This window comes from Plecotus auritus (assembly GCF_963455305.1).
Source record: "Plecotus auritus genome assembly, chromosome: 3".
In the NCBI taxonomy this organism is placed as follows: domain Eukaryota; kingdom Metazoa; phylum Chordata; class Mammalia; order Chiroptera; family Vespertilionidae; genus Plecotus; species Plecotus auritus.
Genome location: NC_137772.1, coordinates 213,699,626 through 213,712,527, shown reverse-complemented (window position 1 = coordinate 213,712,527; position 12,902 = coordinate 213,699,626). Strand labels below are relative to the sequence as shown.

General features: G+C 47.1%; 1 protein-coding gene across 1 annotated transcript in view; it reads right to left on the bottom strand.

Annotated features, from left to right (window-relative positions):
* STAB2 (stabilin 2) overlaps positions 1–12,902 on the bottom strand; it is a 127,987-nt gene that overhangs the window by 21,485 nt on the left and 93,600 nt on the right. Inside the window, exons 51-58 of the mRNA XM_080661000.1 lie at positions 12,450–12,626; positions 11,057–11,146; positions 8,551–8,697; positions 7,252–7,308; positions 5,783–5,909; positions 4,440–4,589; positions 3,025–3,129; positions 1,440–1,547 (exon numbers count right to left, since the gene is read on the bottom strand). Coding sequence (XP_080517126.1) covers positions 1,440–1,547; positions 3,025–3,129; positions 4,440–4,589; positions 5,783–5,909; positions 7,252–7,308; positions 8,551–8,697; positions 11,057–11,146; positions 12,450–12,626 — 961 coding nt within the window. The remainder of the gene's footprint in view (positions 1–1,439; positions 1,548–3,024; positions 3,130–4,439; positions 4,590–5,782; positions 5,910–7,251; positions 7,309–8,550; positions 8,698–11,056; positions 11,147–12,449; positions 12,627–12,902) is intronic.

The following is a 12,902-nucleotide window of genomic DNA, read 5'->3' as shown; positions in this document are numbered from 1 at the left end:
CTGGTTTGACTCCGAAACCTGTGCTGTCCCCACTGTTGTGCTGCCTCTTAGCACCTTTGTTTTCACAATCCCCCAGATTTCAACCCAGTCATAGATTAGCTCTCGCCTCAGGAGTAGCTGGAAAGCCATCTGATTTCTCTTACCTGCCTTTTTGCCTAGAGTTGTTGCAGCCACTTGAGACCCTGAGAGAATGGACATTAGGATAAAAGGCCTCACCCTAAGGATGGTGGGGTAGAAAGACAGACCTGGGACTTCGCTGCCATTGTTGAGTGCTGAATCATTTCTGGGCTGCCTTGTGGCAGATTACAAAAGAGCAGGCATAGCCCTAGTTGGTTTGGCTCAGTGGATAGAGCATCGGACTCCGGACTGGAAGGCCCCAGGTTCGATTCTGGTCAAGGGTGCATGCTCAGGTTGCAGGCTCCAGCCCCCAGTAGGGGGCATGCAGGAGGTAGCCGATCAATGATACTCTCTCATCACTGATGTTTCTCTCTCTCTCCCTCTCCCTTCCTCTCTGAAATCAATAAAAATTTATAAAACAAAACAAAACAAAACAAAAAAAAACAGCAGGCATAGTGAGATCTCATTCTTGTAAGGAAAGTCTATATCTCTGTGAATAATTATTCGTGAAAAAAGAAAGTACTTGTGGCCAAGATTTTCACCTCCCCTAGTACCTATTGTCTCCTTTATCTATAGATTTTTAGCTGGGCTCATGGTTGCCTAATGAAAGACTACATTTCCCAGGCTTTCTTGCTGCTACATGTGATAGATAATGAGGGTCCAACCAATGGGATAGGAGCAGACAGGATTTTAGCAACTACTAGGTGTGCCCTTAAATCTCTTTCCTCTCCCTCTCCCTCCTGCTGCCTGGGATGTGTTTATGGTGGTGGCTATCTCAGGTCAGGCAACTGAATGATGGCAGAGCAACAAGATAGAAGGAGTCTGGGCTCCCAGATGACCTTTCAGAGTGATACCTCATGTTAGCTGTGGATGCCTCCATCCAAACTGTTCTACGAGATGAAAATAATCATCTAAACATCAGCCATATTTATGCCACTGTTCCTTTGGGTCTCTGTGTAGCTGAACCCATATCCTCACTACTAAATACAGACATCGCAATGTTCAGAGTGGTTCTTACTAAACAGTGAGAGTATGTGTAGTTTTAACTATTTTTTTAATACTATCGTGTATCTTCTGAATTTTTTGAAGTAACACTGGAATACTCATAGAGTTAGAAAAACACTATAAAAGAAAGTGCAACACAGTTTGCAAAGCAATTTCAAACCATGACCTGGGAGGTGGGCAGGCCAGGTGTAAGCAAACCCATAAAGGAAACTGAGTCACAGAGGGGGTAGGTATTGCCAAGTGGCCCAGGTAGGAGGTAGAAGGGCCAGGACAGAGCCCAGACTATGACTGTTTCACTCATGCACAAATGGACCCACCTGTGCACGTTATTCCGTCGCCTTCATAATTCAGGTTACACTCACACGTGTTGTTCTCCTTACAGGTAGCGTGAGCAGAACAAGGAGGTGTGCACACTGGGGGCAGAGCTGCGAAGAAAAAGGTCACCATTCATCCTGTGTCATGGTGATAAGAGTTGAGGCCCACTTAAGTGTTTCCCCAAGACTCCCCTCTGGCTTGCCACTGTGTTTCAAAAGTGTCCCTTCTAGCCTGGAGATCCCGAGATTCTGGAATTACTCCTTTTATATTAAAACATTATCTCTGCAATGTTAATCAGATTAAAATGCAAATATGTTACCTTGGGGAGCAACCAATTAAAACTTTCTACATCCAAATTTGCTAGCAGACGTGAATTTGGCAGATTAGCTCTCCGGTCCTAAGGGCATGGGGTTCCGGATGGAGATGGTTAGATTGGAGGAGAGCCCAGCTGGTGTGGCTCAGTGGTTGAGTGTTGACCTATGAACCAGGGGGTCATGGTTGGATTCCCAGTCAGGGCACATGCCCAGGTTATGGGCTCTATCCCCAGTAGGGGGTGTGCAGAAGGCAGCTGATCAATGATTCTCTCTTATCACTGATGTTTCTCTCTCCCTCTCCTTTCTTCTCTGAAATGAATAAAAATATATTAAATTGGAGGAAAACTTCTGAGGGGGCTTTGGTGATTGGATGGGGCTGCAGCATCCACAGGCTGCAGGAAGCCAGGTGGCAGTCAGGGTCCAGGAGCAGGAGGAGGAGAGGGAGGAACGGAAGTGAAGGGTCCTGTTGGAATTCTGGAACTTCAGGTTGCCAAAGCCCAGCGGAAGAGCTTGGTCCGCCCTTCAGACCCAGCGGCAGGGTGGGGGTAGGGGTGGGGGTGGGGGAGGGGGTGGATGAAATGGCAGTGATTCACATGAGATAATTTAACCTTTATATCTCAGACCTTCTGCCAGCAATAGGGCTCTGGGCATGTGGAGGCTCAGAAAACTGCTCAATAAGGATCAAGACAATGATGACTTGATAATGATGACAATGATAATGGCAGCTACTGTTTTTAAGAGCCCACATACACCAGGCACTTCAAAAACCATGATCTCCGGCCCTCACAACAACCCCCCCACCCCCTGCAAAATGTGTAACACACACTTCTTTTCAAAGGATGAGTGCACTGAGGCACAGAGCGGGCCACTGGTCTGGTAAATAGCAGAATCTGGAATCAGATCCGGGATTCCAGACTGTATTTCCTATGGAAGCACTCAGCCTCGGGGCCCAGGACCACGATCCCGGGGCCCCTCCCTGCCCGATCCTGTATTCTTTGCCTGAGGTGGGTCCTCTGTGATTGCACAGGACTGCTTGCTAGTTTCATGGGTTTGCATGAAATATTTTCATCTACGTTTCCTTCAAGTTGCCACACCTCCTGAGGCCTGGGGCCACGTATCCAAGTCAGCTGTTCACGTGGCCAAGGGTGCACCTGCTGTGTTGCCCCCTCCCCCTTTTTTTTAAGGTGCTGCTCAGACCCAACCTGACTTGGATGCTCAGGGCAGGGTTCCTGGCCCCTGGTGCTGTGGGCGGCTGCTCACACCCATGACAGACCTGCCTGCGTGTCACAGAAGCGGCCGGTCCACCCATCTTCACAGAGGCACTGTCCAGAGCCCGTGATCCCCTCATCACACTGTCCGTGGTCCGAGCAGCCACAGGCTGTAAAGCAAATTGCAATCAGAGGTCAGTCATCAGGGATTGAAATCCAATCAACCAGCTCACTCGCCACCTGTTGGCTGTGTTGTTGGTGTGGGAGGCACCCTGCTTGTGCCATAGTCACTCACTCATTCACTCATCCATCCAGACATTCAAAAAGCAACTTATTCAGTGGCTATCATGGGGCAGACAGTGACTAGGCAATGAGGTTACACCAGAAAACAGAACAGAAGAGGGAGAGAACCTTATCTGGGGCCCCCGAACAGAGAAATCTATTTAACAGTAAAATCTTCAAGACATGTACCAATTCTTCCACTTCTCGCCACCCCCAGCACCACCAGAGCCCAAGACAATACCAGCTCTCACCTAGGTTGTGGCATTAGCTCCCCTAAAGGTGTCCCTGATTCTGTGCTTCTCTCTGGCAGTGTATTCCCCACAGGGCGGCTGAGCGTCCTTTCTAATCTGCTCCTGACGCTCCTCCCTTCCTAACCTTCCACTGGCCACCATCACACGCAGAGCAGAGGCCGTAGATCTTTCTCGGGCCGAGATGCTCCTATGTGACCTGGCCCTGGAGACCCGCAGATTTCATGCTTCCTTTCTTCTTCTCATGTGCTCACTCTGCTCAGCCACTCGGGCCTCTTTGCTGCTTGTTTCATGGCAAGCCTGCTCCGGCCACAGGGCCTTTGCATGTGCTCATCTCTCTTTTACCATCCCCCTTACCTGCTTCTTTATATGCATACCTTTATAACTATTGTTGTTTCTGCAGTTTTTATCTGTTTTCTCCCTTTCAATACACACTCTTTGAGAGCTGGGGCTTGGCCCCCTCCTACACCACTGTGTCCTTACAACTTAGAACAGTTCCTGGCTTTTGAGCCGCTGAGTGCCTCAGTTTCCTCTTCTGCCAAGTGGGAATAACAACAGTACCTACCTCAAAGTGTTGTTGTGAGGATTAAATGGTAAAACATATCTGCCTGGCACACAGTAGGCACTCCACAAACGATTAGCTATCAATATTCATAAGGACTGAATAATACAGGTTGGTTGAATAACTGAATGAATGAATGTTGTTCAGCCACAGCTTGTCTTGGTGGCTGCAGGGGATGTGAGCTCACTTTTAGAGATGCGGCTCTTTCAGTGGATGGAAATGCACACACATCGGAGGGGGAAAAGCACGTAAGGGGAGGCAGATGGGGGAGGGGGTTGTGGCTGGGAGAGGGGAAGACGCATGCTTCCAGGGCAGGAGACTGGTGTGGATCAGGGCAGGGAGCACTCAGCTGAACAAGAGGCTGAGCAGGTGCGTGGGTGCCACCTACGCTGACAGTCAGGCCCGAATCTCCCTGGCCAGCACAGCTCGCACGCCGTCCCGTTGAAGCCAGTGTTGCATTTACACTCTCCTGTGGCCGAGTACTGGTCAAGGCAGACACCCCGGTTATTACACGGGGTATCTGGTCCTCCGGGGCAGGCTGGAAGAGATGAAATAGCAGAGACTCAACAGCCTCCCCAGCATTTGTAAATGCGCTGCTAACCTGTCCGCAGCTGTGTGTACTGAGCTCCATTAGCCCAGAGGGACTGTGGCCCTGGGGACCTACCCACACAATGTCTCAATGTTTAGGGCAAGCCACTAAACTTAAATGTATCTGATGGGGTTCTACCTTGGCAGGGTGATACCCTGAACTGTGTACTGTATTTGGGGATCAGGAGACCTGGCGTGAATAGATCTGGGCTGAATAATGAATATGCTCTGAGGTTCAGTTCTCTTAGCTCTAGATGATGATGATGATGATGATGGGGATATAATGCCCTATACCACATTGTGACATGAAGATCCAATGAGGTACTATAACTTAGAACATTTTAAAACTATAAAACACTGAGCAAATAGAACGGTCCACACTTTAGTGATGGAGAGTGGAGGCTGGGTGAATGCGTGGACTCCCAGAATAAATGGACCTTGGGCTTGCTTCTTATTCTCTCTGTGCCTCCATGTTCTCCCATATAAAATTGGGATAGCAATGCTATCTACTTCTTAGGGGTTTTGAGGTTTAAATATAATGATGTATATGGGAAGTAGCTAGCACCCATGCGTGGCCGATAGGAAGTGCCTTGCATCTGCTATGCTGCTGTATTATTGTGTCAGACACAAGGGTTTCAGGATGGGCCCAAATGCCCTTTGACAAGGAGCCCTTTCCTGGTGAAGAAAGGGAGGGGACAATGTTGTATATCCAGTAACAGGGGTTTTTCACTAAATAATGGCCCAAACGTATCATGTTAGTCTAGCACCCTGCCAGGGTAGAATTCTATTAGATGCCTTTAAACTCATGCACTTGTCAGGACCACGGACTAGGGTAAAAAGTGAAACATGGTATTTCTAGCGCCATGGGAAATGTCTTATGCCATACTAGTAAGCAAAAGTGCATGATACACAATCACACTCCAGGCACAGCTCTGTCAAAACTAAAATGGGACAAGAGAAGAAGTCTAAGGAAAGCTACACAACTCTGCAGCACGATTGCGTTGGGATCTTTTCTTAGTAGAGTCATGAGGAGGATGGACTCCCTCCCCTAAAACACACACTTGGTAATTTCAGTCCTTCCAAATGCAGCACAGCGACGGTGCAATCGTTTCGGAACCTCAAGGCGATGAGAGGCGCCCTCACCCTGGCAGTCTCTCCCGAAGTAGCCCTTGCAGCACCTGGGCAATGGGATCACCAGGGCGCACTGCTGCCGGCAGCCCTCCAGGTTCCTCTTGAAGGACAGGTTGTACAGACACTTCTGCTTCACGCCCTGAAGGAAGAGAGTGAACAGCCCTCTGCTGTCTGCTGCCCAACGTGGGCTTTAAGCTCTAGCCCGCTCCCAGTGGGGGAGCCGGGTACTGCCCGAGTCCAAAATGGGACTCAATGGCCTTTACAGGGGATTCTTTTCCTGGGGGCATAGATAGGCAAATGAGTGGGGGAGAGCCCAGTGCTAGAAAGATTCCTCTCCAGCCTTAACACCCCAAGAGTGCAAAGCGTGCCGGGTGAGAGGTGGGGAAGAGGTAGCTTTCTATCATGGCAAGGCCCCCAAATCATCAGAAGGAAGGGTCTGAGTTACATTTTGTTTTGCAGGGATGTTTTGGTTAAGAGGGTTTCCTAGTAGAATAGAAAGAACTTGGCTTTGGAATAAGTAATCAAACCAATATTTAATGAACGCTTACTATGTGGCAGCCTCTGTAATTTGCATTTTAAAACTTACATCCTAACAGCCACACACTGAATAGTTATTAGCTCCTTTTTACAGAGTCAAAAAAAAAAAATGTATAGACTATGTGATTTGCCAAAGATTGCCCACTGGAATTTGACCCCACATCTGTGACCTCCAAATTTCATTGGCTTAACCATTGCTCTGACATGGCTTTCTTTGTTCCTTACCAGTTGTGTGACCTTGGCTGATTGCTTACCCTCTCTGACACTCATATATTTTTTTATTTTTTTATTAAGGTATTACATGTGTACATATCTTACCATTGCCCCCCTCCACTTCACTCCCATACATGCCCTCACCCCCAATGTTTTGCATCTGTTGGTTACTCTTATATGCATGCATATAAGACCTTCAGTTGATCTCTTATTTCCCCCATATCTCCCTAACCTTCCCGCTGTAATTTGACAGTCTGTTTGATGCTTTACTGCCTCTGTATCTATCTTTTTGTTCATCAGTTTATAATGTTTTCATTATCCCCAATGACACTCATATTTCTCATAAGCGGAGGTAATAATAGCTTCTAATGAGTGTTATAATGAGGAATAGGGATAATGTCTAAGAACTCAGTGTAGCTCCAGGGACATGAACAACTGCCAATAGAATCCAGCTATTATTTTTATCATTATAATGATCTAGGTCTACACTCCCATGGCTTTTCTAGGCAGTTCCTAGAAGCTGGGCAGTGGGTTTACAGTTTGCCTGGGGTAAGAATGTTCATCTTTCACCCGATGGGCCTGGTTGTTGAAAGAATGGCATAAATTACAGTTAAGCCACACACCCACCGATGCACACACTTGCACGCTTACTTATGCTAACCAGAAGATTAGGGTCTGGTAATGAAATAAACCTATTGCTCTCTGAATGTTATTGCCACATTCATAATTACCTTTGGTTTCGTCCACCTCGGGCAGCTGGGAGTATAGGTACAGCTCCCACAATCCCCCTAGTAGTCAAGAAAAGAAACACTTAAAAATCAGGAATATTAGGAAACACAGGAAATGCCCCTAGTGAATGTCTTGTTGAGTTGACTAAGAACTGAATCTTGATTACGATTCTGACTATGATCAAGAATATAACAGCAAACACATGTCAGCTTTGCCACGGAGAATTCTGAAGGTCTGTCTTGGACCTCAGCTTCTTGGTTTAGTTCTCAGCGATGAACAGTTCCCTATCCCACAGAGGTGGACCAGCGTAGCGTCATGCAGGCATATGGTATACCAGCGGGAAACGTGGAAGCAGGTGTCAATACCACTACAAATCAGCTGGGGAACTTTTGGCCAATCACCTTCTTTGGTGCTTAGTTTTCTGATCTATAAGGTAGGCATAATAATTCTTGTCCTTCAGGGGGTTGGTGAGGAAAAATGATTAACTGAAAAAATATGTGTGGATATACTTTGGAAATTAAGAAGGCCACCATCTCTGTAGCAGAAAGGCTAACTGGGTTTTCATCTCCTACTTTGGCTGATGGGTATTCTAATAATTTGGGATATTTATCAAATGCCTACAAGTTGCCAGATCCCCAAATCAACGGGTGACAGACTTTTCCATGTAAGTCACTTCACCTCTTTAAGGTTCAATTTCCAAGTCTATATAATAGAATTGATGATAACTACTTCTATTATTGGATTATTGTAGGGATAAGATGAGTATTGAACCAAACTCAGTGGATGGTACTGGGTAGATGGTTAAGTGGGAAATTGGAAAATGCCTCATACAGTGAAGAGCCTAGGATGGAAGCTTAACCCATGTTCGTAATAAATGAACAAATGAATGGAGGTGTGGGTAGCATAAAATATTAGATCGAACCATGTGAATTTGCCTGTTTGTAGCCACAGCCTCTCAGGTATGGCAATTTCATATGGTTTAAAATAGCAGAAGCTCAAACATGCTTGTTGAATGAATGAGTGAACGACTGAATGGATGGGTGGGTTTGAAAATGACTGGCAGGGCACAGGGTTGGTCTCAACAACTGTTTCCCTGGTTGCGAGGGAATGAATGGACACGTGGGCAGGTGGATAAATGAAAATGTGCAAGGTCTGTGCAGGCGTAGGTAGATGCTTGTTCATTGTGAATCTGAAGAGAATAGCCCTCAGCAGTTTGACAGCTGAGCCCATGCAGGATCATGAGACCATTCTTTGGCTCATCGTTCTCTTACCACAATAAGAGTAGTGTTTTTAGGACTGACCGAGACATTGAAGGTAGTAAAAGTGTCACAGCGGCCCCCCAGGGTGGGGTCAATGAGTAGACAGTCAATGCCGTAGGCCACACCCAGGTCAAATAAGAGCTCCCGTTGTATAATCCTGCACGTTTGGCTGTTCAGGTAGAGTTCGCCCTGAGAGAGAGAGAGAGAGAGAGAGAGAGAGAGAGAGAGAGAGAGAGAGAGAGAGAGATAATCCTTCTTAGACTTCCTAGGCCATATAATGTAGCCAGCACTTGCAAGACTCAGAAAGAACTGAGATACATACTTAGATATACCAAACACTCAGCATGTATTAAGTGTCAAGTATTGTTCTATGTGCTTTACCTGTGCCAGTTATTTTATTCCTCACGACTCTAGGATGTAGCTACTATTGCTAGTGTTCCCATTTACAGATGAGGAAACTGAGGCAGTGAGAGGTTAAACAGCTTGCCCAAGGTCACTCAGCCAGTCAGTGGTGGTGCAAGCATTCACACCAGGCAGCCAGCCTTGGAGCCCACACTGTTGGCCACTCTGCAACACCGTCTCTGCCAAAGTAGAACAGTGGTAGTGGGGGTAATAGGATGGAGCAGGGGCGGCCTGGCTGACGTTCAGGATAAACTTTGTTCACACGGCCACATCATGTGCAGTAACCCTGATTCCTTACTTAGTGCCAGCACCCAGCAAAGTGCCTGACACAACTGTCTTCCTAGGACATACAAGTGATGGCTTTTCCTTTACAGTGATAACAACCACTTCTGTTTTCACATGTATTAGGCATTGGGTAATTTGTGCTTTAGATACATTATTTTGTTTTATGCTACAACAATCCTAGCAGTTTTCCTTTTTTTGTTAGTCCTTACCCGAGGATATTTTTCCATTGATTTTTTTAGGGAGAGTGGAGGAGAGAGGGAAAGATAGAAACATCGATGTGAAAGAAACACATCGATTGGTTGCCTCCTGCATGAGCCCTGACCAGGGCCTGGGCCAGAGAGGAGCTTGTAACCAAGGTATGTGCCCTTGACTGGAATCGAATCCTGGAATCTTTGATCTGCAGGCTGATGCTCTATCCACTGAGCCACATAGACTAGGGCAATCCTAGCACTTTTCTTTGCTAAGGTCCACCCAGCAAAGTTGATGGATACAACCCTTCCCCCTCACTCCCCAGGAAGCAAAATGTTTTTTTAGAAAATTCTATGAAAAGAAAAAAGATAAATTTCAGCATCTATGATGAGATGGGCACAAGGTAATTGAGTGGAAAGAACACTGGAAAACTGTGGTTAAGCCTCCCCACTTCTACTTGTCAGTGGACTTCTCTGAGGTTTAATTTTCCTCACCAGGTAAGTAGGGTTAATGATTCCACTGCATAGGGTTATTATAGAGATCAGACTAAATAATACATTACAAAATTCTCAGAAAGCTGTATCGGCACAGAGAATGAGCAGTGGGCATTCTTATTATATTTCTTTGATAGGCATCCAGTTTGGTCTGTGGAGATAGTACAGCTGATCTCGAGAGCAACTTTCCGGAAGTTGGATGGTAAAGGTGCTCACGTTCCCCATATCCAGTTATAAAGTCAATGCAATTCCAATCCAAATACCAAAGGGATTCTGGCTGGTCATCCCTTGTAAACAGAAAGTTGTATGGGACTTCTCAGAAGGCTCCTTGAATGGAATAAACTCATATGGGAGCTGCATCTCTTTGCCATTTGTCCATCTTACTGCCTGGGAAGTGGACGTGACGGCTGGAGCTCCAGCAGCCATGATGGACCTTGAGGTCACTTTAAGGCGGGAAGCATGTGCTGAAGAACAGAAAGACAGGAGGAGCTCCCTCACGGAGCCATCATTCTAGGTCTGGAGGGGCCACCTCCCGATTTCCTTTATAAGAGCGATAAACCCTTGTATATGTAAGTCACTGTCATTTTGGGTTTACCTTTATATGGATGTATATATCATATCCATTCCTATCATATCCATATCCTATCATATCCATTCATCATATGGAGTTACAGGAAGGTAAGTTTGTTGAGGAACTAGCCAGGGAAGGTGAAAATGGCAAACTTTCTCTCTGTTGGCTCATTTAAGAAGCAATAGCCCAGAGTTGGTTCTGATCACTAAGAGAGGCCTAGAGATGAGGTCACCTCGGGGCCAGGAAGGAAGGGAAAGGAATGACAACATGCTTTCCTGCTCCAGGGAAGTGTCTCACACTGAAAAATAAATGCTCTACCACTAACTAATGAACTAACTAACTAACTAACCAAACAACCAACCTAAAAGCTGCTCCACACATGTAAGAGGAAGGGGGTTCCCTGACACCTGCTCCAGGGCTTAGGTGGGCCAGGATTTATCAGGTTCCTCATACCCGCTTACTTACTCTCAGGGGAGATAGCTCTCAAGGCGGCGAGGAAAAGAGCTTGCTGTCAATGACAGGAAAAAAGGAACGTCTCTTTGACAGGGCAGTGGCTATGGAACGCTGATAATGTGTTGCCAACCCCCACCTGTGCAAGGGTACTCACGATGTCACTGTCAGCGCCACACCGCACACTCAGCTCGGAGCCTTGCAGGGTCTTCCAGGCAGCAGATCTGGGCAGATCCACCGACAGAACCTGTAGCAGCCAGGATGCCACATGAATGCCCCAAATTTGGGCCGAGGAAGGGCCCAAAGGAGCTTTGCCAACAAACCAAATTCAGACACAAGTTTAGTTCTAATGATTCCAGCTTTAAAATGACAATAGGTATAATAAAAAGGACTAATAATTATAGGCCCTCTAGGAACTTGGACATGCTCTCTGTAGGGAAGGTCTCGGCAGTGGGACTGGGTTCAGTCACCCTCCCATCTCCCGACTATGTGTGGAGTCCATGGAAGATGCGCGTTGGTGAATGAAGCCAATGGCAGCATTGGGTGGGTTAGGGAAATGGCGCAGGCTCTGTTATGGTTGATTTATGTCCCCCCCGCCCCAAAAGTCAGAGTCATGACCCCCATTACTTTAGAATGTGACCTTACTTAGAAATAAGGTTGCTGCAGATGTAATTAGCTAAGATGAGGTCATACTGGAGTAGAGTGGGCCTCTAATCCAATATGACTGGAGTCCTTATAAGAAGAGAGGAGAGAACGCCAAGTGAAGACAGAAACAGGGAGAAGACAGCTTTGTGACCACAGAGGCATAGATGTGGGGGATGCGCCCACAAGCCAAGGAATGCCAAGGATTGCCAGCAACCACCAGAAGCGGGAAAAAAGCATGGACCAGCTTCTTCCTTAGAGCTTGGAAGAGGAGCTTCCAGACTTGACTCCGGACTTCCAGCCTCCAGAACTCTGAGACAATACATTTCTGTTGTTTCAAGCTCCCCCGCACCCCGCACCCCCGCACCCCGCACCCCCGCCCCTGTTGGTGGTAACTTGTTATGCCAGCCCCAGGAAACAAACAGATCCTATGAATTAACCACCGTTTGGACATCTGGCTTTTTTGGATTGGACAGGTTTACTCCTGGAGAGGAACATGGGTCCTGGTCGAGGGTTTTAGCAAGATCTCAATTCCCTGAGCACAGTGGACCGGTTCAGAAATGAAGAACTGATCACAGCTGAATGAGTCAGTCCTTTGCCTAGACACTTTGGAGTCAGGAGAGAAAGAGTCATCTGGAGAGACTTGGTGATTGCCATCCGCAGCCATCCCGCCACGTGAATGATGGAGGCGAGAAAGCTGATCTGCTGTACAGACAGGAAGGCTGCCGCTGGGTATTGGTGAAAGTTAGAAAACAAAAGGCAGGTTGGAGCAACAGGCCGAGGTGTGGTAAACTGCAGGGCCAGTTGATGACCAGTCAGAGGACACAGTGGGGCAGGGGCTGCTCACGATTCCTGGGTCCATCACTCTCGGGCTGCCCTGCACTCGTGTCTGCATGAAAACAAAATACCTTGGCATCGCGGATCACGTGGAACTTCAGATACTCCTTCAGCTTGTCCTGGTTGTTTTGGTTGAACAGAAAGTCCTGCTGTTCCTGGGGTAGGGCTTGGAGGGCTTGGTTGGAGGGCCAGAAGAGAGTGACTGGGGTGTGGATGGGATCCGTGATGAGGCTCAGCAAACCAGCATCCTGAAACACAGGGTCGGTCACATGCTCAGCCAAACCCAGCGGTGCGGACTAAAGGCAGCGAGGGTCCCCTCCGTGCCCACCCCATGGCACAGCCAGAAACTAGAGGCCCACACTCCAGCCATTTGAATCCTCATTTTCTTTTCTTTCCTTTTTCTTTTATTGGACCCACATTTTCTTAGAAAACAAAACAGGAAGTCAAATTCTGGGCTTTTGTTAATAGGAAAATAAACTTTAGTGAGTACCTTCAAAAAATTTATTTTTGCTTCTCTTGCCCAA